This window comes from Sceloporus occidentalis, unplaced genomic scaffold, assembly GCF_023333645.1.
Source record: "Sceloporus occidentalis isolate IW3139 unplaced genomic scaffold, rSceOcc1.0.p SCAF_184, whole genome shotgun sequence".
NCBI lineage: Eukaryota > Metazoa > Chordata > Lepidosauria > Squamata > Phrynosomatidae > Sceloporus > Sceloporus occidentalis.
In genome coordinates this window covers 416,466-441,437 of record NW_028317164.1, presented here as the reverse complement: position 1 = coordinate 441,437, position 24,972 = coordinate 416,466, and the positions used below count along the sequence as shown (strand labels likewise).

The following is a 24,972-nucleotide window of genomic DNA, read 5'->3' as shown; positions in this document are numbered from 1 at the left end:
TGTCGAATACGGAGCACAGTGCAGACACAAATTCGGAGTAGGAGCGAACTACCGGAGTATTCCTCTCCCACAGGGGAGATGCCCATGCCAGAGCCTTGTAGGTAAGGAGCTAAATTATGTACCCGGTCAGAAGCAAAGGCATAAGGGGAAAGTTCGAAATGAATTTCGCATTGGTTAAGGAAACAACCACATGTAGCAGGATCTCCTCCATAACGTGGTGGCGATGGAAGGTTCATAGGAGCATGGACCACGGAGACTGCAGCCGGAGAAGGAACTGGTGGAGGTGCTACTGCTGGAGGATGCACCTGTAATCCGGGATCAGTGCGCTGAAGGAGAGTCTGGAGTGCCTGGGCAAACTGATCCAGACAATGATCCATCTCGTCCAGACGAGCCTCACAAGAACCTTGAAGTCCCACGGAAGCGGGTCTCATGATGGCCTTCTGATTCTGTCACATACAAGTAGTAGGAGACACCGTGGTCAGGTAGGACTCCAGGACAGAACAAGGTCAAACAAGCCGAGGTCAGGATTCAGGAGATCAGGATAAACGGTAAACGTAGCCAAGGTCAGGATTCAGGATAACAACGGTCAGGATTCAGGATAACAACGAAGTCAGGCGAGCCAGGATCAAACACGGGAAAATCTGGGCACTAGCACAAGGCATAGACAACCATCAGAAGGCAAGGCATAACTGAACTGAGAAGGTTTAAATAGGGAACCGCAGGGGAAGTTTGAATCTCCCGCCAAAGCGTCATGACGTCACTTCCGGTGTCTGGGAATCGCGGCCATCACAAGTGGGGCGTAATCTCCCTTCATATAGCCCTGTTCGGGAGTTTGCCACTAGAGGGCGCGCAAACGCTGGCGCAGGACGCCGTATACCAGGAGGTCTGTCTCTCCTGCGCGGCACTTCCGAGGACGGCAGCGGCTGTGCTAGGAGGGGGGTCTCCCTCTCCTTTGTGGCGGCTGCTGCGGAGGTGGCCATGTGTTGGAGCGGGGTCTCCCTCCCCTGCGTGGCGGCTGCTGTGGAGGTGGCCGTGCGTTGGAGGGGGGGGTCTCCCTCTTCTTCGCGGCAGCTGCTGCGGAGGTGGCCGTGCGTTGGAGGGGGGTCTCCCTCTCCTTCGCGGCGGCTGTTGCAGCAACGTGGGAACCGAGGACGGGTGAGTAACACTTATATTATAGATTATGAATTAGAATTTATTATATTATGTTATATAATATATTATAGATTAAGATTAAAGATTAGAATTATTTTGTTTTCTAATAGTACTACAGCTAGTACCTTGAAGCTTTGCTTAGTACAGTTGTTGTCGTCACACAGTCAATCTTTCTTGAAAATAAATTAGAAAATAAAATGTAACAGCAAAACAGTTAGCTTCACTGCTTGCTGAACAAAAACACACAGCACTTATGCGGCTGCACTCACTAGCCCAACAAGTTCACTTCACTGATGGACTGAGGTGAGCAAAACACTAAGGGTACTTTTAATAAAATTAAAATAAAATGTAAAATGAGAAGATATTAATCTTTGCAAAACAGTTAGCTTCACTGCTTGCTGAACAAAAACACACAGCACTTATGCGGCTGCACTCACTAGCCCAACAAGTTCACTTCACTGATAGACTGAGGTGAGCAAAACAAATGAAATAAAATTAAATATTAATTAAGAAAAATTGACTTGGTCTCTTGCTGTTGCTAAAACAAAGCACAAACTAAAGAGCTGCAGCACCAGTACTAATAAGATTAGCTGAACTATAAAGTTATTAAATTATTATTAATGATTATTATTATTAAAGTAAGTTATTATTAATAATTTGTTTATTATTGATTAATAAAATGAATTATCAAATTCTATATTGAGTTTAAAGGTAGTAGTGGACTGGTTAATCTTTATGTTGGATAAATTATTAACCCTTCTACCTAACAGACAGTCTCAAGCAAAATAACCTAGTAGTAATTTTTTATAGCTAATTAATTATTAAGCTAGCTAAAATGAATTATATAATATTACTATAATGATTTTAGATTAGACACTAGTAGTTGTCTTGAATGTCTACACTCTACACTAGTATACTATAGTATATATATATGACTGAGGGGTAAATAGAAGTATTATTAAACACCCATCTACACACACCAGACAAGCCAGAAGGCTTGTTTTTCCCTCAGAAATCTCATGGTGCTTTCACAACCACAAGGGATTCTGGGTAGGCACATGCAAACAAGGTTAACAATTATCACCTTTGCCTCTATATCCACTTTATACATGGATTCCTTGAAAGTAATTGCCCGCTGTACAAGACAGCCTTTAGACAAAACTCAGAAAGAGGTACAATAGCCAGATCACCACTCATGGACAGCTGTCCATGAGTGGTGATCTGGCTATTGTACCTCTTTCTGAGTTTTGTCTAAAGGCTGTCTTGTACAGCGGGCAATTACTTTCAAGGAATCCATGTATAAAGTGGATATAGAGGCAAAGGTGATAATTGTTAACCTTGTTTGCATGTGCCTACCCAGAATCCCTTGTGGTTGTGAAAGCACCATGAGATTTCTGAGGGAAAAACAAGCCTTCTGGCTTGTCTGGTGTGTGTAGATGGGTGTTTAATAATACTTCTATTTACCCCTTAAATTTAAGTGGAAGGGTTTCCATCACCTTTTACCCACCATAACTTATGTAATGGTATATATGACTGACAAATATATATAATAATGTATTAAATTATTATATATTCTATAAAATTATTATTTATAAATTATATTATTTAATTTATCTAAGTGAAGACAGGGCAGTAGGCACTGCCAGCCCAGGGCAAGGGCACCCCAGTGCCAGTGAGGCACTGGGTGCACTGTCAACTCAACAGCACTACACAGTTGATAACAGACAGAAGCACTGGGAAAAAAAATTAAATAAAAAAATGACTAAATTAATAAATTTATTAATTCAGTAGAACTGAAGTGAAGAAGAGTACACTGTGAGAAATGGCAGGGTGAGGCTTACCGGTCTCACGCAGAACTATCTCTCTCTGTAACGCTCGGATGCAGCACAGCAGTGTTGCCAAAGCAGTCACAGCGAAAAATGAACGGATCTCTCAGGCAAGCTCTGGTCTTATAAAGGCGGTTTCAGAATTAAAAAAACAGCAGCACAGGCATTGGAGGAGACCCTTAGCGTGACGTCACAAGAGCGAGCTGATTGGACAGACGAGGATCAGCTCACTCCTGTTTGAAATTTCGGTGGTTGCGCCGCGGAAACGAAGACGTTCACGAAGAACCTTCGTTTCTTCGTGGTTGTGAGTCTTCACCTACGTTTTACCGGCACTGTATTCTGTTTTACGTTTCTTCGGAACGAACAAAAAAACAGACTCTTCGTGTTCATTTTCATGTTCACCCGAAGACGAATGCGCAAGTCTAATAAAAACACTTAACACATTAAATGATTTAAACACATTGTTTTTAAATTAAAAAAGTCAGATATAATTTTCCTCAACCTAGCAATAGCAATGATCAGGGTGTACCACTCATGATGGAGACAATGGAGGTGTAAAAAGATTGGCAGATATAATTATCTGTGCCAACCACGCACTATATTCTGTATTATCATTGTCTTTATGTGCAACCTTCATGTATACACATATATTAGATACAAATATCTTTATTAGATACATTTACTAAAGAGGTGGGGACTATTTAGATTTTATTTTGTTTGTGTTTTAACCTTCTTAAAGGAGCTGTTCCACATGAGAAGGGGTGCATCTTAAATATCCCTGTATAAGTTCTGCAACATCTAGAGTGAGAGAGAGAGAAAAAAAGAAAGCCTTTTGTTATTTTGGTTTTCTCTTAAATGTCTCTTGAAAACTGTGTTTAAAAATGTATTCAAATACTACATTCGTTTAGTTGTTCCTCCAAAGCCCCTCTTACATTATAGCTGTCTGACCACCAGCAGCTACTCCCACCTGCCAGTTCATGGCCATGAATTTCCCCTTCTGTGATGTCAGAGATGGACAGCCTTAGCAATGAAGAGGGACAAATTTTAGGAATTTTCAGTTTTTACATTTTTTTCCAAGAAAACTGCACAATAATTTTGAAAAAATATATTTGTAATCTGATACTAGTATTAACATATGGCAGGAGTTCCCCTTCAAGGCTTTTTCAATTTTTTTTTTATTTAATAATTAAACAGTCTACTGTCCCATGCAGCCTCACCAACAAAGCCTGTATATTAACCAATTAAGGACAATTAAGGGCTGTTTGAACTCTTTTGTGGTGCTCGTGTTTAGCTGTAATTTTTCCTTCTCTCATTTAGTGTAAAGCTAAATATTGTTGTTTTTTTCTTCTTCAGAACAATAGGGTCTTTCTTTACATAACATTTTTTGGTCATATCCTCTAATTTCCTATAAAAAAAATAGTAAAATAAGGTGAATGTTGACATCTATTTAGAAAAATATTTTACTCCTCTAGAAAAGCTAATGAAAAACATTGCTAAATAAATTCTACTATTGGTCCTTAGTTTACAGTTTTTTTGCTTTTTTCCCAGTTATAGGGCAATAAGTACAACTTGCTATTTCAGAATGCCCCATGTGCCAATGAAATTTCCCCCATCAAACCATATATTTTTGAAAACTAGACTTCCTAAGGTATTTCAAATGCCATGTACAAATTCTTCTAGCACCCTTTGACAAACTTTGTGGTAGTAATTGATTTTGTGTTTTTTCTTCACATAAATTGTACTGCAAGTATAAATTTACAGCTCCTGGTATATGTCGCTTTAAAACTACTCAAATGTGTGTTAAGCTACTCAACTAATTTTGTGGTAGTCATCTTTTCTTTTCTTCTTTTTTACACAAATGTTACTTAAGGTGTGAATTCATAGCTGCTGGTATATCTCATTGTCAAACACCCCAGTATGTGTTCAGGAACATCTCCAGAGTACAGTGATACCACCCATGCATGGGTTTGTCAGATAGATTGGAGGCTAATAGGCCACATTTTTTCTTTTCATTTTGACATCTGGTCAATCTGCCCCCTGTCCCTTTTGGAACTAAGAACACTAGGGGGCGCTCGTGTATACCGGTTTCAATGAGCAATGAAATAAACAAGAAAAAATATAATTGTGTAATAATAGACACAGGTGATATCGCTGCAAGTCTGTGCGATGCACTTACAGTGTTTACACGTATACAGGCTTCAAAAGTCAATCCCGTCTTCCAGATGGGTGTGTGACCAATATGCAAAAAAGCAGAGAGACAGGTAGGGACCCCAATGGTGTATTATCACGCAACATTTGTACCACGCAAAATACCAAAATGCACTTACACTTCGGGAGGGGTTTATGAAACCCTTACACAGCAAATGTCTTTTCTCTGCTCCTTTTGTGACTGCTTCAGATGATCTGTATGTGTGGAGCTGTATCCAATACTGGAATCAGACTACATCCACTATATGGTGTAATATAAAAACTATTTATTCAAGGCTTACAAGCCAAAATAATAAAAGATTCACAATCATCCGCTAAGGGATGCTTAAAATAAATAAAAAGTCCAAATAAAAAAGTAAGAAGAGCTCTATAAAATCCTCGACGCGTTTCGCCAGTTCCGTGGCTTCATCAGGAGTGTTCTTCATTATCGGTGTGTGGTCCTTTTAAATTGTGTGCGGCGCCATCTTTTTCCGCCGGCGTCCGACGTCAACACGTTCGTTGTCGTCATTCCGTCCGTTTCGCTGTCCTCCCGTTTGTCTCCTCCTCTCCAGACGTTCCATAGGGTTCAAAAAGCAATCGGTAAGTAAAGGTTATATGTTATATGTCTTAGTTAAAAACGATCGGGTATACCGATCGATATCTTAACTCAATGATCATCCAATATATTCGTTATAGGTGCCTATTGATGCCGCCCATACTGTATATTATTTTGGTGATCGAGAAACGATATTTCAATAGTGGAGAAGGAAGTGGGAGGTAACCAGTGTTGTTTTAAAGATCGTGCCATTCATTATATCCATCGGGTGTCACCCCCTTAGATCGTGATATAGACGAATAAGTAAAGGAGGCCTCATGCGGACAAACATAATATCTGAGGTAAGTAAAGGAAAATCATACAGCCGGACTGTGCTTTAGGTGATTTCATATGTGGTATATATAGATATTGTATTCTGTTTATTTTTAGGGGCAGTACACTCCAGACATAGAGGACTGGAGACAATATACAGAATGTCCTCTATCCTCAAGGAACATTTCTACAACCCGGTATCACTATAGAATGTAGGTCCATTATACCCCAGTGATAGAGATACCTATTAAATAAAATAATATTAAAAATAATATTAAAAGTTATGAAATGTGAGAGAGTTTTTACAATAGGGAAAATCCTAAGGATATAGATAGTCCTATTTTCCTGTGCTGAATGTACTAAGGATATAGAGGATCCTTTTCTGTATGTATTTTTATAAAATAAAACATATATATTTAAAAACTGTGTCCTGTTATTCAACGGGTTCAATATGTGAGTATATCTGTAGTACAAAAACATCCAGAGATGTACCTATGTTGAAAAAAAAATTAAAAAAAAATAAAAAAAATCTCACATATATACGTGAATATGTCTAATTCCATATTGAGACCACCTTTTTTGAAGGTTTTCAATTTGAAAATCCATTCGGTCTCCCGTTTGGACAAATTCTCTACAGTGCTGCCTCCTCTCCAATTGGGAGGTACCCAGTCTATCCCTATAATTTTTAAGGACTCTATTGAATATTTTGGACACATATTGCAGTGTCTGACGTCTTTCTTCCTTATATTCCCAAGATGCTCCAGTATCCTTTCCTTCATAGGTCTTATTGTCCTGCCCACATACTGAAGGCCGCATCCACATTCTAATAGGTAGACTATATTTTTCGTTAGACAATTTATGAAATGCTTTATGGTATATGTTTGACCTGTTGTTATGCCTGTAAAATGGTTGGTTTTTTTGGGTAAGAACGTACACATCTTACAAAAGCCACATTTATGAAAACCACTCGGTTTACCACCTATAAGTATTTGGGTTTTTTTTACTACTATATGTTTTGGTAAGACACTAGGGGCTAATATTGTTTTTAATGATCCTGTTTTTTTAAAAATTATCTGTGGTCTGTCAGGTAGTACTGTACCTAGGACCTCATCATTTTTTAAGATATGCCAGTGTTTATTTAAAATCTGTTTAATTTTATTTGCTTGCGTATTGTATTGAGTAAAAAATGAAAAGCTGAAATCCCTATCTTGAGAAGGTCTCGATACCCTGTTCTTGTTGTCCAAAAGTAATTGTCTATCGACTGCCCCTACTTCTAAAAGACTTTTGTTTAGTTTCTCTTCCGGGTAATTTTTCTCTATGAATTTCTGTTTGATTTCATCTGTTTTATGGACATAAACTCACTACAGAAATCATTCATTTTAAAATGTATTAATTACATATTGACACACAACTATTTTTGGTTTGAGGAAGAATTCTTCCTCCAACTTTGCGGCACTGCCATGGGCACCAGGTTTGCACCGAGCTACGCGAACCTATTCGTAGCAGAATGGGAAAATCAGTATATATGGAACAACAACCCATTCGGTGCAAACCTGGTGCTCTGGAAGCGATACATAGACGATATCCTCATTATTTGGAGCGGATCTAAGGAAGATTTGAATGAATTCATTAAGTATACGAACAATAATAAATGCAACTTAAAGTTTACCTCAAATATTCAAGATCAACGAATTGAATTCTTAGATGTAGAACTGTTCCATGAAGACAACCAGATATGCACAAGAAATTACAGCAAACCCACCGACAAAAATGGATACATAAATTATAACAGTTGCCACCATCCTCAATGGTTGGACAACATCCCCAAGGGTCAATTTCTGAGGGTAAAAAGGAATTGTACCAAGAAAGAAGATTTTGAAATTAAAACAGATGAAATCAAACAGAAATTCATAGAGAAAAATTACCCGGAAGAGAAACTAAACAAAAGTCTTTTAGAAGTAGGGGCAGTCGATAGACAATTACTTTTGGACAACAAGAACAGGGTATCGAGACCTTCTCAAGATAGGGATTTCAGCTTTTCATTTTTTACTCAATACAATACGCAAGCAAATAAAATTAAACAGATTTTAAATAAACACTGGCATATCTTAAAAAATGATGAGGTCCTAGGTACAGTACTACCTGACAGACCACAGATAATTAAAAAAAAAACAGGATCATTAAAAACAATATTAGCCCCTAGTGTCTTACCAAAACATATAGTAGTAAAAAAACCCCAAATACTTATAGGTGGTAAACCGAGTGGTTTTCATAAATGTGGCTTTTGTAAGATGTGTACGTTCTTACCCAAAAAAACCAACCATTTTACAGGCATAACAACAGGTCAAACATATACCATAAAGCATTTCATAAATTGTCTAACGAAAAATATAGTCTACCTATTAGAATGTGGATGCGGCCTTCAGTATGTGGGCAGGACAATAAGACCTATGAAGGAAAGGATACTGGAGCATCTTGGGAATATAAGGAAGAAAGACGTCAAACACAGCGTCCCCAGACACTGCAATATGTGTCCAAAATATTCAATAGAGTCCTTAAAAATTATAGGGATAGACTGGGTACCTCCCAATTGGAGAGGAGGCAGCACTGTAGAGAATTTGTCCAAACGGGAGACCGAATGGATTTTCAAATTGAAAACCTTCAAAAAAGGTGGTCTCAATATGGAATTAGACATATTCACGTATATGTGAGATTTTTTTTATTTTATTTTTTATTTTTTTTTTCAACATAGGTACATCTCTGGATGTTTTTGTACTACAGATATACTCACATATTGAACCCGTTGAATAACAGGACACAGTTTTTAAATATATATGTTTTATTTTATAAAAATACATACAGAAAAGGATCCTCTATATCCTTAGTACATTCAGCACAGGAAAATAGGACTATCTATATCCTTAGGATTTTCCCTATTGTAAAAACTCTCTCACATTTCATAACTTTTAATATTATTTTTAATATTATTTTATTTAATAGTTATCTCTATCACTGGGGTATAATGGACCTACATTCTATAGTGATACCGGGTTGTAGAAATGTTCCTTGAGGATAGAGGACATTCTGTATATTGTCTCCAGTGCTCTATGTCTGGAGTGTACTGCCCCTAAAAATAAACAGAATACAATATCTATATATACCACATATGAAATCACCTAAAGCACAGTCCGGCTGTATGATTTTCCTTTACTTACCTCAGATATTATGTTTGTCCGCATGAGGCCTCCTTTACTTATTCGTCTATATCACGATCTAAGGGGGTGACACCCGATGGATATAATGAATGGCACGATCTTTAAAACAACACTGGTTACCTCCCACTTCCTTCTCCACTATTGAAATATCGTTTCTCGATCACCAAAATAATATACAGTATGGGCGGCATCAATAGGCACCTATAACGAATATATTGGATGATCATTGAGTTAAGATATCGATCGGTATACCCGATCGTTTTTAACTAAGACATATAACATATAACCTTTACTTACCGATTGCTTTTTGAACCCTATGGAACGTCTGGAGAGGAGGAGACAAACGGGAGGACAGCGAAACGGACGGAATGACGACAACGAACGTGTTGACGTCGGACGCCGGCGGAAAAAGATGGCGCCGCACACAATTTAAAAGGACCACACACCGATAATGAAGAACACTCCTGATGAAGCCACGGAACTGGCGAAACGCGTCGAGGATTTTATAGAGCTCTTCTTACTTTTTTATTTGGACTTTTTATTTATTTTAAGCATCCCTTAGCGGATGATTGTGAATCTTTTATTATTTTGGCTTGTAAGCCTTGAATAAATAGTTTTTATATTACACCATATAGTGGATGTAGTCTGATTCCAGTATTGGATACAGCTCCACACATACAGATCATCTGAAGCAGTCACAAAAGGAGCAGAGAAAAGACATTTGCTGTGTAAGGGTTTCATAAACCCCTCCCGAAGTGTAAGTGCATTTTGGTATTTTGCGTGGTACAAACGTTGCGTGATAATACACCATTGGGGTCCCTACCTGTCTCTCTGCTTTTTTGCATATTGGTCACACACCCATCTGGAAGACGGGATTGACTTTTGAAGCCTGTATACGTGTAAACACTGTAAGTGCATCGCACAGACTTGCAGCGATATCACCTGTGTCTATTATTACACAATTATATTTTTTCTTGTTTATTTCATTGCTCATTGAAACCGGTATACACGAGCGCCCCCTAGTGTTCTTAGTTCTTATTTGGAAACACCTGGAGAGTGTTTTGTACGGGCTGCAGCTGAGTATCCGGGAAGGTTACACTATAAAAAGGGAAGTATTTTTTATTGAATTTTCTTCTCTACACACCCACTTCATACTGGTTTTCATCACTTTTCTTCCCTGTCCCTTTTGGGACATCTTAGAACCTGGCCAATTCAATCAATCCATACATTTAAAAAAAAAACAAAAAAAAACTAACTCATGGGTATATCATATGGTATTTTAACTATTTACTTTTAACCACATTGTGATTGACTTTAGTGGTTCAATGCAGTACTTGTATTGAACCTGCAGGGGAGCTCACAGTTCTCAGGAAGGTCTGGAGAGACCCTCTTGGAAGCATGTTTATTTTTTAATGCGCACCGCCATCTTGCGAGAGAAAAACTCTCTCATAATGGCACTGTTGACCGATCTGTGCAGCAGTCACAGTGCATCTTGGGGTGGGTTCTCGGTGTTGCTGAATGTCTGGCTGTCAAAGCATTTCAGCAACATTTCTGAATAGTGACTTAAGTTTACTATATCATGTAAGTTCTAACTAAATAATGCTCAATATGGGCAATATTTTTATGTAACTTATCCTTCTACCTCAAAGATGCAGAATTTATAGCGTTGCTGCTGTCCAGTACAGAACCCCCAAACAAATAAGCATCTAACCTCCAGGACAACAACCTCAGGAGATATCCTGGACATAGATTGGTTAATTTTTTTGCTGTGGCACCTACATGATAGAAAATATGCAAAATTGGAAAAAAAAAATTCTATTAAAGAGCATATGATGGTGAAGTGTCCCATCAAGGGCCAAAGCCATTTTACTGTCTTTGATGAACTGCAGATTACCTCTCACTTATTTAGTATACTGTTTTTGGTTTTTTTAATTATTACTAATAATTATGTTTAATGTATTTTTATGAATAAAACAAATACCTGATGTATCAGGCCTAGTCTGAAAAACAGTGTCAAAATTACAAGTTCTAGAATAATATTTTGGGTAATGTTGCCTTGAATAAGTGATGGAAAAAAAGAAATAACCATTTGAATACATTGTTAAACTACATCAACAGGTAAGTCCAATATAAACTTATAATAATAATTAAGTGGGGGAGGGAATGAAGAAATATAAAAAGTTGTATGAAAAAGCTACCCAGACACCGCTCCCACTAGAAATCTAGAATAAAAAATAAAAGCTTATCTGATCCTCAGTCCAATGGTATTTAAAATAATAAAACCCAGTTCAGTGTGTAAGGGAATATACACATGTTGGATTTGTACTGTACATTGCTGACCTTAAAATCAGTTTTTTGTTCAGCAGTGGCACCTAACCTGTGGAAAGTAAATGGCAGAACATTTGGTTTTCTTTGTCTTTCTGTAATTTTATTATATCTTCATACTTAATGATGCACTATACAAATGATATCGAAAGACCTATAGTTTATGTGAGTAATACATAGTAAAAATGGCAAAAGGTTATGGTGCCCAACTAATTCAACAACTCATATACACAGAAATACAGGTCTGCATGCAGTTCTAAAGCCCTGGTGGAAAGTTGGAAGAATTTACTATGGGTCTGTTTTCTGTGGCTGGTGTTTAGAATAAATATGGATTAGATTATTAATGCAAATGCATCCAGGTATTCTACAAGAATGCTGCAAGGAACTGTAAAGTGCAATTGTCCTTTTTAATTTATTTGTTATATTTATTTTTGTGACTTAGGTGAAGCCTGAGTCATATCTCCTGGTAAGCAGTAAGCTTGAAAAGACAGCAACAGGAAGCAACAAAGAAAGGTCAAAGGGAGAACTTCATGGAGAGAAAGAAAGTACCTCTAAAAACACTGAGCCAATGCGGATTAAAATCTTTGAAGGAGGGTAAGATGATTACCCAACAAGGGGTGAAGGGCACCATAAAATATATGCATGAAAAACATGAATCTAATGTACATAGAATATCTGCTTGCATATCTGTCCTAATATTGGTTGCATGAATGGTGCATTATAGGCGCTTCAGTCCTATGCACATGTTGGTGGTATATGTTTCCTATTGACATATGCCTAGTTTTCTTCGCATTATATAACAAAAATAAACTGCTCTGTGCTGGCTGAGTTCTTAGTAAAATGTAACTAATTTCATGTTCTTCAATATAACACCTTTCTTTTTCTCATGAGAAATAAATATTTATGTCTGTAGGTCTTAGTACCAGGCATCCCAGACAAGGCAACTGCCAGGGGCGTAACTAGAAGCCTCAGGGCCCCAGTGCGAGAATCTCTTAAGGGCCCCCCACCCCCAACCCAATCTACCCCCTTCTCACACCATCTACCCCCTCCCCCCCCCTTCTCAGGCTATCTTCTCTCTCTCTACTCCCCTTCTCACTATCTACCCTCTCCCTACCCCCCCTTCTCACTATCTACCCTCTCCCTATCCCCCCTTCTCACTATCATATGCCGGCGCTCAGCGTAAAGCGCCGGCACCCGAGACAGACGCCTCATGCTCCCACCACTGCAGTCGGGCAGCGCTGAGGCAGGCGGCAGCAGGGAGCAGAGGAGACAGAAGGGCGCTGAAAACGACCGCTCAGCACCCTTTGGGCCCCCCTGACTGGCAGAACTCCAGGGCCCGGTCGCAGTCGCTACCCCGGTAGTTCCGCCACTGGCAACTGCCTTTGTTGCCTGAATCAGGGAGGGTTGCTGCTTAGGATTGGCACCTACCCTGGAAGAAAAAGTTTTTTGTTGTATGCACATAGTGACATTCACAGCATCCAAGGGTGGGCTACAGTAGTAGCATAGGAGCAAGACACCTGAAAGATTTGAGTGTGTAATAGAGAGTGAATATGAGAGACAGATTATATATGTGTGTAAGGCTGAAATAATGTTCCTTGTGGGCGTTGTAACTGACTACTGTAATTAATTAAAAGGATAATCTTCACTGAATGCACAAAACAGAACCTTGTATAAATTAATAAATTGATCAATAAAAAGTATTCCTTAACACATGATATATGTGTTCAATAAAATGTGAACAAAAATAAAAATATATATAATACTCCCCCAATATTGCACTGCAGCACCCAGCCGGAGTATTCCTCCAATACTCCAAAATCAAATATAGTCAGAAGAAGGGGCGCATATACATAGGGAGAAAAAATAAAAACAAATTCCACAATAGTGTAGTATGTTTGGGAAAGGCGGACTAGAGGTACTCTGATTACACTCACAAAAGTAGGTGAATATCAGGCTCTTCAAATGTTGTAAAAAGGTTTTATATATTTTTTTGAAATCTATAAAAGTAAAAGCAGCAATAGTGCAGCTTCATACATTAAAATACTAAAACACTTACAGGACATGAAGGCATAACAAAAGAGTGATGCGAACGAGCCCAGTACAGGTAAGTCAAAGCAAATGACTTACCACATTCTCCTGAAGAAGCTGGGACAAACTGGCGAAATGTGTTGAGACTTTTTTGGACGTTATATCAACCTGGGCTCATTTGTCAGAGTAATCAGAGTACCTCTAGTCTACCTTTCCCAAACATAATACACTGTTGTGGAATTTGGTTTTTTTTTCTCCCTATGTATATGCACCCCTTCTTCTCACTATAATAAATTAATAAATACAATTAAATAAATAATTTTCCTACCTGGGGTGTCATTTGTATTGGACAGAGCATGTGCTGAAAGTCAACCAAAAAGAGCACATTCTTTCGCCAGCAGACTGTTTCGACGTGTTTTCAGTAAAATATAATAGACATTTCTATTCCTGGCAGTATTGACCATGAGATAGCTTCTCACCTTGGTAGGACGCACACAAACCTAGTGCCCCCCCTTCACTTGTCCCATGATTGTTTTGTTCCTGCCCTACTTCAGGTTGGTCTTCTCCACTAATCCTTTGGGGATCCTTGAGCTTTATCCTCAGATGCCTCAGGTGACAATTAGAAGAATAGCATTGCAGCCTGTTTGGTCCAGGGCGGGCTGTTCCCATACATTGCCTCTTCAATATTGGAGCTGTACCTCTCCTGACCTCCCATTTTTTCTTGCCTCATAGTTTCTCATGGCTTCTATATGAACCTAGCTAAACTTGGAGATATCCTGCAGGCACCCTGGAGCAGGCATGAGACATAGCACTGGAATCATGTGCATGATGCTGCAGGCTGGAAGTAGGGAAGCTAAGCAGAGTGTATAGCAGAAACATAAGCAAGTGACAGGGAGACCAAGCAAGAAACATAACCAGACAAGACATACATAATACAGGGCACAACAAAGGACAGGGAACAAGGCAAGGAACACAGGGGAAGGACTGAGGAGCTGGAATCCTCGGATGCTTCAAGGATAGGACAACTTAACAGGAACATGGGGAGAGGAAAGAGGAATCGAAATCCTCAGATGATTCAGGGTAGGAGGGCAAAGGTACACAAAATACAGACGCACATGAATACAGGAACTAGCCTAGGACTAAAAGATAACAATTGGAGATTCCGTCACATCTTATGGTCATAGTATGCTTAGCCCATCACTACGCCAAAGTACTTCAATGACGGTGGGTCCTAACGCTAAACCCTGCTTACTGAATTACTAATAAACTAAACATTGAATCCAAACACAGAACCGAGAAGGACATACCTTTAGACTGCAGACTGAAACAAACAGAACAAACGGGTGGGGCACACCTTATAAAGGAAACAGAGCTGAAGCAAAGAGCAAGACTGGAATCAGAGGTTAAGGACAGAACATACAGAAATCCAGGAACGGATTATAGCTAAACATGGGAACTGAGGCAAGGCAGGGAAAAACAGAGATACACAGCTCCGCACCCTGGATGGACCCTGACATATATATTTTCATAATCGATTAGTTGGCCGATTATTTTTTCGATTAATCGGATAAAAAAATTTAAATGTTTCATTTATTTAAAATAATTTAATAAAGCAACATAGGATGTTAAACAAACAGCAGAATAAAAAAAAACTTTGATAAAAATGCTTATCTCGCGGTCGAGCTCTTATACCCACGCACACCCCTTATACATACCGAGTCAAACTATTTGCCATACAAATAACTATAAAACATTCTTTTTATCACATTATTTGTATTAAAATGCCAGAAAGTAAAAGTGTTAAAAGGCCCTAATAAATTAAATACATTAGACATAATGGAATCAAAACTGCAAACATTTTTAGATTAAAAAGTTCCATTTTATTCAGTGGAACAAAACAGTGATCACATTATTCTTCACAATATTTTTGTAAGAAACTTTTATTTCTTTATTAACTCATGTAAACTATTTTTTTCATATTTAAGAAAAGCTGTGATTGAGAATTATTTTTTTGTTTTTTTCCCCCTTTTATTTGCCAACCTGCCCCCCCCTATTTATGCACATCTGCCCCCAGGCTTGCCCCCGGAAATGCCTTATACCCTCCTATATGCCACTCTGCCCCATGATATGCCTTTTAACCCCCTTTATGCCACTCTGCCTCCAGAAATGCCTTTTGACCCCCTATATGCCACTCTGCCTCCAAAAATGCGTTTTGACCCCCTATATGCCACTCTGCCTCCAGAAATGCCTTATACCCCTATATGCCACTCTGGCATATAGGGGTTAAAAGGCATATCATGGGACAGAGTTTTTTTAACATGTTCCAGCATGGCTGTGTCCCTGTGCGCAAAACAAGGTACAGAAACACATGGCTTGATAAGTTTAGTGTGGAGGAACTCAAGCAGCCTGGACGGAGCCCTGACCTTAACCCTTGGGGTGAATTGGAATGCTGTTTTGGCTGAATGGGCACAATCCAATATATTATGAAAAGCTTTCCAATTTTGGAATGAGATTTCCAACAAGCTCATGTAAGCTTGTCAGATTTACACATACGTTTTGACACATAGTGTATCAAGTGACAAAACCATATGAGAGAACGAATCTCCTGTTACTAACCAACAGGCACCAATCCAGATTGGTTCCCAGATCACTGTTGAAAAAAGGTAACCTCTGTGTATCAAAAGTTACATAGGTGATGTTGATAGAAAAGCTGACAGAGAGAAGACTGAAGAAAAAGAACAAGCAAGATCAGAAGCAGATCTGTGGGAATGGAGATTGACAGAGAGTGGCTGAATGACAGAAAACAGAGGGTTGTAGTCAATGGCATATATTCAGAGCAAGGTCTTGTTACCATTGGGGTACCTCAGGGATCGGTACTTGGACCCATTCTCTTTAATATTTTTATTAGTGATATTGCAGAAGGTCTTGATGGAAAGGTATGTCTTTTTGCTGATAAACCAGAGCTGTGGCAACTGGCATTTAATTTGGATAAACGCAAAGTAATGCATCTGGGGCATAGAAACCCGAGGGCGTAATATAGAATATTTGATACTGTCCTAACCTCAACGTGTAAGGACCTTTCCTTACACGTTGAGGTTAGGACAGTATCAAATATTCTATATTACGCCCTCGGGTTTCTATGCCCTAGATGCATTACTTTGCTTTTACTTTTAGGGGTAATTATTTCTGAGGATTTAACAGTAGGTAGACAATGTAGTAGAGCAGCAGGAAATGCTAGCAGAATGCTTGGTTGTATAGGGAGAGGTATTAGCAGTAGTAGAGGGAAGTGCTCATGCCGTTGTACAGAGCACTGGTGAGACCTCACTTGGACTATTGTGTACAGTACTGGGAAGCGTATCTCCAGAAGGATATAGATATGTTGGAGAAAGTTAAGAGTAGGGCTTCCAAAATGGTTCATGGATTACAGGATACAATTTACCAGGAAAGGTTAAGGTTATTAACATATATAGAGTGGAAGAAAGACATGACTAGGGGGATATCATAGAAACATTTAAATACTTAAAGGGAATCAACAAGATAAAGGAAGAGAGTTTATTTAGAAATACTACCACAACAAGAGGACATAGTCTTAAGCTAGAGGGGCAAAGGTTTAAAGGTAACATCAGGAAATATGACTTTATGGAAATGGTGGTGGATGCATGGAATAGCTTTCCAGCAGAAGTGGTAGATGAAGAATGCAGCTCTGTCACTCCAAACACTTCCCACAAGCATTCCACACTATGAATGCTGTAAAAAAAAAAGAAAGGGTATGCATACTGATAAACAAGGACTGGTCTTTTACACTTCTTAAACAACATAAAGATCCAAAGGGCAGATGCTGTTTAAGAAGTTGCTTCCTAAACAATAAATGAAGCTCAGGTTCCATTTGTCCAAAATGCATTGATAAAGTACAAAAACAAAACGATTGTGACAGGGGACTTTAATCTTTAATCTGAAATCTCTTGACTCTTCTCTATCTACATGACATATATGGCATTTGGACATGCTTAAACTCAGGTTCTAGAGAATTTACATACTACTTCACAGCACAAAAATGCTTCACCAGACTATATCCTCATGGAAGCTCAATATATTCAGAAGGATGAAATGGGGAACATATTGTGGTCAGTAATGGTCTCACTAACCAAAGAATACCCACCAGCTCGGGCACCTGGCATTTAAATGCAACCTTTCTATGGGACCATGAATTCAAGACCTGGAGGGCAATCAGAGTACCGTATTTGCTCAATTATAAGACAAGGTTTTTTCCAGAGCAATGAAAAATACCCCTCGTCTTATAATCGAGGTCATCTTCTAATCAGACCTCATTCTGCTGGGGCCGTGCTGCTTACCTTTGGTCGCGAGCAGCGTCTGTGCCACTAGCAGCAGGAGAACAGGAAGCTAGCACAGTCCTCACATAACTCTACCTCCCCCCCTCCTTCCTCTGGGGGCGGGGCCAGAGAAGTTGCTCGCACAGCCGGCCCCTGCAGAAGTCTGCGAGTGGGAGATCTGCAGTTCAGGTAAGGGGTGGGGGAGGGTTTTTGTGATTAATGTGTAAAGTATGTGTGATGGAATGAATGAGTATTTAAATGTTTGTGAATGTTTGTGATAGCATGGATGTGTAGGGGAGTGGTGGTGGTAGCATGGCATAGGGAGGCTGTAATCACACTACTATCATCCCCAGGTTCCAGCATATACTGGCTGCCTTGGCTTGATAGGAGTGTGATTGCTGTTAGCAATTATATATATATATGTGTATATATATGTGTGTATATATATATATGTGTATATGTGTACCTCGAGAAATGCCTTTTAACCCCCTATATGCCCCTCTGCCCCATGATATGCCTTTTAGAGTGGCATATAGGGGGTTAAAAGGCATATCATGGGACAGAGGGGCATATAGGGGGTTAAAAGGCATATCATGGGGCACAGTGACATATAAGACATTTCTGGAGGCAGAGTGGCATATAGAGGGTTAAAAGGCATATCATGGGGCAGAGGGGCATATAGGGGGTTAAAAGGCATATCATGGGGCACAGTGACATAAGACATTTCTGGAGGCAGAGTGGCATATAGAGGGTTAAAAGGCACATCATGGGGCAGAGTGGCAAATAGGGGGGTATAAGGCATTTCTGGGGGCAGAGTGGCAAGCCGGGGGGCAGATGTGCATAAATGGGGGGGGCAGGTTGGCAAATAAAAGGAAATAAAAAATATATTTTTCTCAATCATAGCTTTTATTAAATATGAAAATTAGTTTACATGAATTAATATTTACTAGTAAAACTTTTTTCCTATTCAGGCTTTGTTTTTTTCCTAAATTAATATTTTGATTTTGGGGGGTCGTCTTATAATCAGGGTCATCTTATAATCGAGCAAATATGGTATTTCCACTATGCTACTCAAAAATCCACAGCCACAGTTTGGCTAGCACATAAACTAGTTGTAAGAGGGCTGCCCATCCAGTAGGGTGTTCTTTTAAAGAGCAAACAGCACCTGAAAGATCTGGTAAACAGATTACAATCACTAAGAAAGCAATATGCTCAGTCCAAAGCAAGTCACCTGCTCGCAAGCTGGTTACCAAATTCATAACCCTATATGTGAATGAAATGGCAACATTCTATTGCTCACTATATAACTTAAGGTATGATGAATTGACTGTCAGGCACCGGGTCCATACAGACGACTGTAATGACCCCAAGATTGTGTTCAGGAGTTACAGTGCAGTAGCGGAGCTGGACAGGGCCTGGTGCAGAGCGACAGCACTCTCCCGGTGGGCATCTAGGGTTGTGCAGCCACATACCAGCGCCCTGACATAGCAGCGGATGATGGCAGAACAGAGCAGAACTTGGAGATATCCTGCAGGCTCCCTGGAGCAGGCATGAGACATAGCACTGGAATCATGTGCAGGATGCTGCAGGCTGAGAGTATGGAAGCTAAGCAGAGTACAGGAGAAACATAGCAAGCAAGAGGGACAGAGCAAGAAACATAACCAGACAAGAAATACATAATACAGGGCACAACAGGGAACAAGACAAGGAATACTCAAGATCTGACACGAACAGGACAGGACACCCCTCTACCGGGGCTTCAAGACAAGACACCCCTCTACCGGGGCTTCGAGACAGGACACCCCTCTACCGGGGATTCAAGACAGGACACCCCTCTACCAGGGATTCAAGACAGGACACCCCTCTACCGGGGTTACAAGACAGGACAGACTGACACACATAAATACAGGAACTAGCCTAGGACTGTATGATAACTATTGGAGATTCCGTCACATCTTATGGCCATAGCATGATTAGCCCACCACTACACCAAAGTACTCCAATGAAGGTTGGTCCTAATGCTAAAGCCTGCTTACAGAGGTACGAAATAAACTGAACATCCATACACATATCAGAGAGACATACCTGTAGACTACAGACTGAGACAAACAGAACACACAGGTGGGGCACACCTTATAAAGGAAACAGAGCTGAAGCAAAGAGCAAGACTGGAATCAAGGAATCAGAGGTTCAGGACAGAACATACAGAAATCAAGAAATGGACCACAGCAAGACAGGGAAACAAAAGACATGCAGCTCCGCAGCCTGGGTGTCGTTACATCGACACACCAACCATCAGCTAAACAAATTGATGGGTTTCTAAACAACATTATATCACCAACAAGACTCACGATCAAAATCTGGGACAGAACGAGCTAGCTCTAATAGATACTGTATCTCTTCTGTCAGACTATCTTGGTGTGCATATTTGGCGAGCAGCAGGAGATGTCTTTTGTGGGCAACTTATCCAGAACTGGTCGACTTGTCCTTCCCCAGCATAACAAGCCTCCTTTGGAATGGCAAATACATGTTCACATACTTGAGAATTAAACATATCAATTAGTACTCATGCAGCCACTTGAAGAAAAAAGAGAAGTAAAACTTGGTGTGCACTTTATTAGATTAACCTGTGACGACAAAATTCCCTTTTAGGGATCATCGGATAGAGGAGCTGCAACAAAATGATCAGGTGAAACATTGCATGAAAGCTATTCAACATGCTATAAGGGCAGTTGGGAATTATTTTTTCCACATCAGTAGAAACAATATATTTTTCAGCTGTAGTGATTTGGTGTAGGGATGTCAATCATTTTTTACATAATTTTCACTTTGCCTACTTGTTTATACTCTTGCCTTCAGAACTGCCTTCATTCTTTGAGGCATACTTTCTACAAGGTGCTGGAAACATTCCTCAGAGATTTTGGTCCATATGGACATGATGGCATCACGCAGTTGCTGCAGGCTTGTCGGCTGCACCTCTATGATGCGAATCTCCCGTTCCACCACATCCCAAAGGTGCTCTATTGGATTGAGATTTGGTGACTGTGGAGTGCAGTGACCCTTGGAGTGCAGTGAATTCATTGTCATGTTCAAGAAACCAGTTGGAGATGATGTGAGCTTTGTGACATGGTGCATTATCCTGGGTACACTGTGGTCATAAAGGGATGGACATGGTCAGCAACAATACTCAGGTAGGCTGTCGTGTTTAAACAATGCTCAATTGGTACTAAGAGGACCAAAGTGTGCCAAGAAAATGTCCCCCACACCATTACAAGGCAAGAGTAATCCATTCTTTCATGTTGTTTACACCAAAGTCTGAACCTGCCATCTGAATGTCGCAGCTGGAATTGAAACTCATCAGACCAGGCAACGCTCTTCCAGTCTTCGGTTGATGAGCCTGTGGAATTGTAGCCTCAATTTCCTGTCCTTAGCTGACATCTGAGTGACACCCTGTGTGGTCTTCTACTGATGTAGCCCATCTGCTTCAAGGTTCGATGTGTTGCGCATTCAGAGATGGTATTCTGCATACCTTTGTTGTAACGACCTCTGACATCGACAAGGCATTTTTTCGCCCACACAACTGCTGCTCACTCAATATTTTCTCTTTTTTAGATCATTCTCTTTAAACCCTAGATATGGTTGTGTGTGAATATCCCAGAAGATCAGCCCGTCTGGCACCGACAACCATGCCACGTTCCAAGTTACTTAAATCCCCCTTTTTCCCCCATTCTGAGGCTCGGTTTAAACTTCATCAAGTTGTCTTGACCACGTCTACATGCCTAAATGCATTGAATTGCTGCCACATGATTGGCTGATTAGCTATTTGTGTTAACAAGCAATTGAACAGATGTACCTAATAAAGTGGCCATAGAGTGTATAAACACATACAGGAACAAATGCCTTAAATGTTATACAATCACATATAGTTCAGGGCATCACTTAATATGTTGGCCAACATATGGCAACCCTTGTTTAATGAACAGAAAAACCCTTGTTTATTTTACCAGCAGCTGCTATAAGTGTCCTGCTAGGCAGCTCTGCTGGGTTTTCTGATTGCTTAACAACTGGGGACTGGGCGACTCATCTTAAAGGAACAGAAATGCAAACAAATCGCACATGCTAACCTCAGACACACACTACATGCAGATATACAAACACAACATCATACTCACATATATGCTAACACCACACTCTTATATACACTAGTCAACCATAACATTATGACCACCTGCTTAATATTGTGTAGGTCCCCTTTTGTCGCCAAAACAGCCTTGACCCATCAAGGCATGGACTCCACTAGACCTCTGAAGGTGTACTGTGGTATCTGACACCAAGACTTTAACAGCAGATTCTTTAAGTCCTGAAAGGTGCGAGGTGAGGCCTCCATGGATGTATCTTGATGCCATGTGTTCTCCAGGTAAGCGCCGCATATGGACCCGGCCATTAACGTGATTTAAAAGAAAGCATGATTTATCAGATCAGGCCACCTTCTTCTACTGCTGCATGATGAAGTTGTTATGTTACAAGCCTAATAGAGGTGCCTTTGAGGGTGGGCAGGGGTCAGCATGGGCACCCTGACTAGTCTGCAGCTACGCAGCCCCATAGCAACAAACTGTGATGCACTGTGTGTTCTGACACCTTTCTATCAGAACCAGTATTATCTTTTTCAGCAATCTGAGCTACAGTAAATTGTCTGTTTGATTTGACCACACAGGCCAGCCTTTGCTCCCCCACATGCATCAGTGAGCCTTGGCCGCTCATGACCCTGTCGCGGGTTGACCACTTTTCCTCCCTTGGACCGCTTTCGATAGATACTGACTAATGCAGAGCTGCAGTTTTGGAGATGCTCTGACCCAGTCATCTAGCCATCACAATTTGTCCCTTTTCAAAGTCGCTCCGATACTTAGACACCCGTTTTTCCTGCTTCCAGCACATTCATTTTGAAGACAAATTGTTCACTTGCTGCCTAATATATCCCACCCACTGACAGGTGCCATGATGTTAAGATTATCAGTGTTATTCATAATGTTATGGCTGATCAGTATAAATGCACATACTATCCAACAAGATACACTAACAAACACCCACTAACTCTAACACTATACCTATATAAACACACACATGTTTTGTGTGTGAGCGTGGATGTGTAATTGTGTGTGAGCGTGGATGTGTACGTGGGTTAGTATGAGTAAGTATGTGTAATTTGTGTAAGTTTGTTTTCATATGTGTGCTAGAGTGTATGTTGGAGAGGGAATAAAGAAGGCACAGACAAGTTGTTTGGTGGAAATGATGGCACAGACCAGCTGGTGAAGTTGGGGGCCCCAGGGCCCTGTGGTTTCTAGTTTTGCCTCTGCACATACAGTAACATACCTACACACCTAAACAAAACATACATACATACAGTAACATAATTACACAGACTAACATCCTTACAAACATATTGATAATATACCCTGATGAACATCTCCTGTATAAAGGGCTAAGCCAACCTTTTGTAAAGTGTAGTTAAGTCCGTGACATGGCCAACTTGGTTTTTGTTATATTTATATATATATGTAGACTTTCATCAGGACATGACAGAAAATGTAATTAGCAGAACTTACCACACCTGTAGTGCTTGAGGTAACCAAACTCAGCGTGTATAGCTCTCAAGTGCACATGTGCGTGACGTCACCAAGTCCCAGCCTGAGACGTATAGTCTGAGTGCCGGGTAGTTATGGCAACGTTTATATATAAAATGCCGTTAATCTGCATAACAAGTGTCTAGTATGCCGATATGTGAACCTTTGTGGTATGCCCTTATATGATTGTGTATACAAAATCAATTATTATTCATATATTGACAAAAATATTAGTGTAAGGGCAAATATATATAATAATAATTAAATGGTGTTATGTGTAGATATCGTGTTGTATAACGAATACTCTCAAATACTCTGATTAATCATTTGAAAGAAATGGATATGAATATGGATGGAATAGTTTTAATATCCATGGATATTAGTAGCCTCTATACTGTAATCCCTCACGAAGAAGGGGTTGAAGCAATGCGTAATCTTTTGTCAAAATCAACACACTATAAAGGACCTCCCCTTGAATTTGTTTTGGAGTTGCTGACATTAACTTTAAACTGATTGGTTTATGCAAGTATCAGGCACATCCATGGGAGCAGCTATGGCTCCCATGTATGCTAATGCCTATGTTTATGGGGTAGAGAAGCAATATTGGTTAGACAAATATAAGGAGAACATCGTCAGATATTTTCGATATATCAACGATATCCTCATTATATGGAAAGGTACAGAAGAAGAAGCTTCAACAAATTACCAACACCGATAAAAGTTACCTCCTAGATACACAAAACTAAGATTCAATATCTAGATTTAGAAATTTATGTTGCAAATAACATTTTAAACTATACACTGTATACTAAACCTACTGATCGTAACACTATTTTACATGCCAATAGTGCACATCCTAAACATCTAATTCAGTCATTACAATTTTCACAATTTCTGAGAGTGTTACGTAATAATTCAGATGTTACCAATACAGAGAAACAATTGGAACAACTGCAACATAAATTTCTAGCAAGGGGGTATATACAGGACCGCATACAACAATCCTTGATGAAGGCCAGATTAGGTCCCAAGGAGAAGGTGACAACAGAGAATTCTAAATTATATTGTATGACCACATATAATAGGAGTAGTCATGAGTTGACTAACAGTATTCATAGAAATTGGAATATATTAGCCAAAGATAACACACTCCCTACATCGTTTCGCCACAGACCAGTGATAAGCTATAGGCGTAATAAAAATCTAAGAGATTTGTTGGTTCATGTTGATCCAGTGGACAGTTATACCAACGAAAGTAAAAAATATGGTAATTATGGTAGTGTACGGTGTTTAGGGTGTGTTACATGTAGTCACATGACACCTAGTAAGACATTTGCCCATCCACATACAGGAAAGATGTTTAACATTAGACATAGGATCATATGCAAAACAAGGTACGTGATCTATAAAATACAATGT

General features: G+C 39.7%; 1 protein-coding gene across 1 annotated transcript in view; it reads left to right on the top strand.

The window, feature by feature from the left end:
• LOC149278684 (transcription factor HIVEP2-like) overlaps positions 1-24,972 on the top strand; it is an 88,792-nt gene that overhangs the window by 13,637 nt on the left and 50,183 nt on the right. The window contains exon 3 of the mRNA XM_089501871.1: positions 12,016-12,167. Coding sequence (XP_089357997.1) covers positions 12,016-12,167 — 152 coding nt within the window. The remainder of the gene's footprint in view (positions 1-12,015; positions 12,168-24,972) is intronic.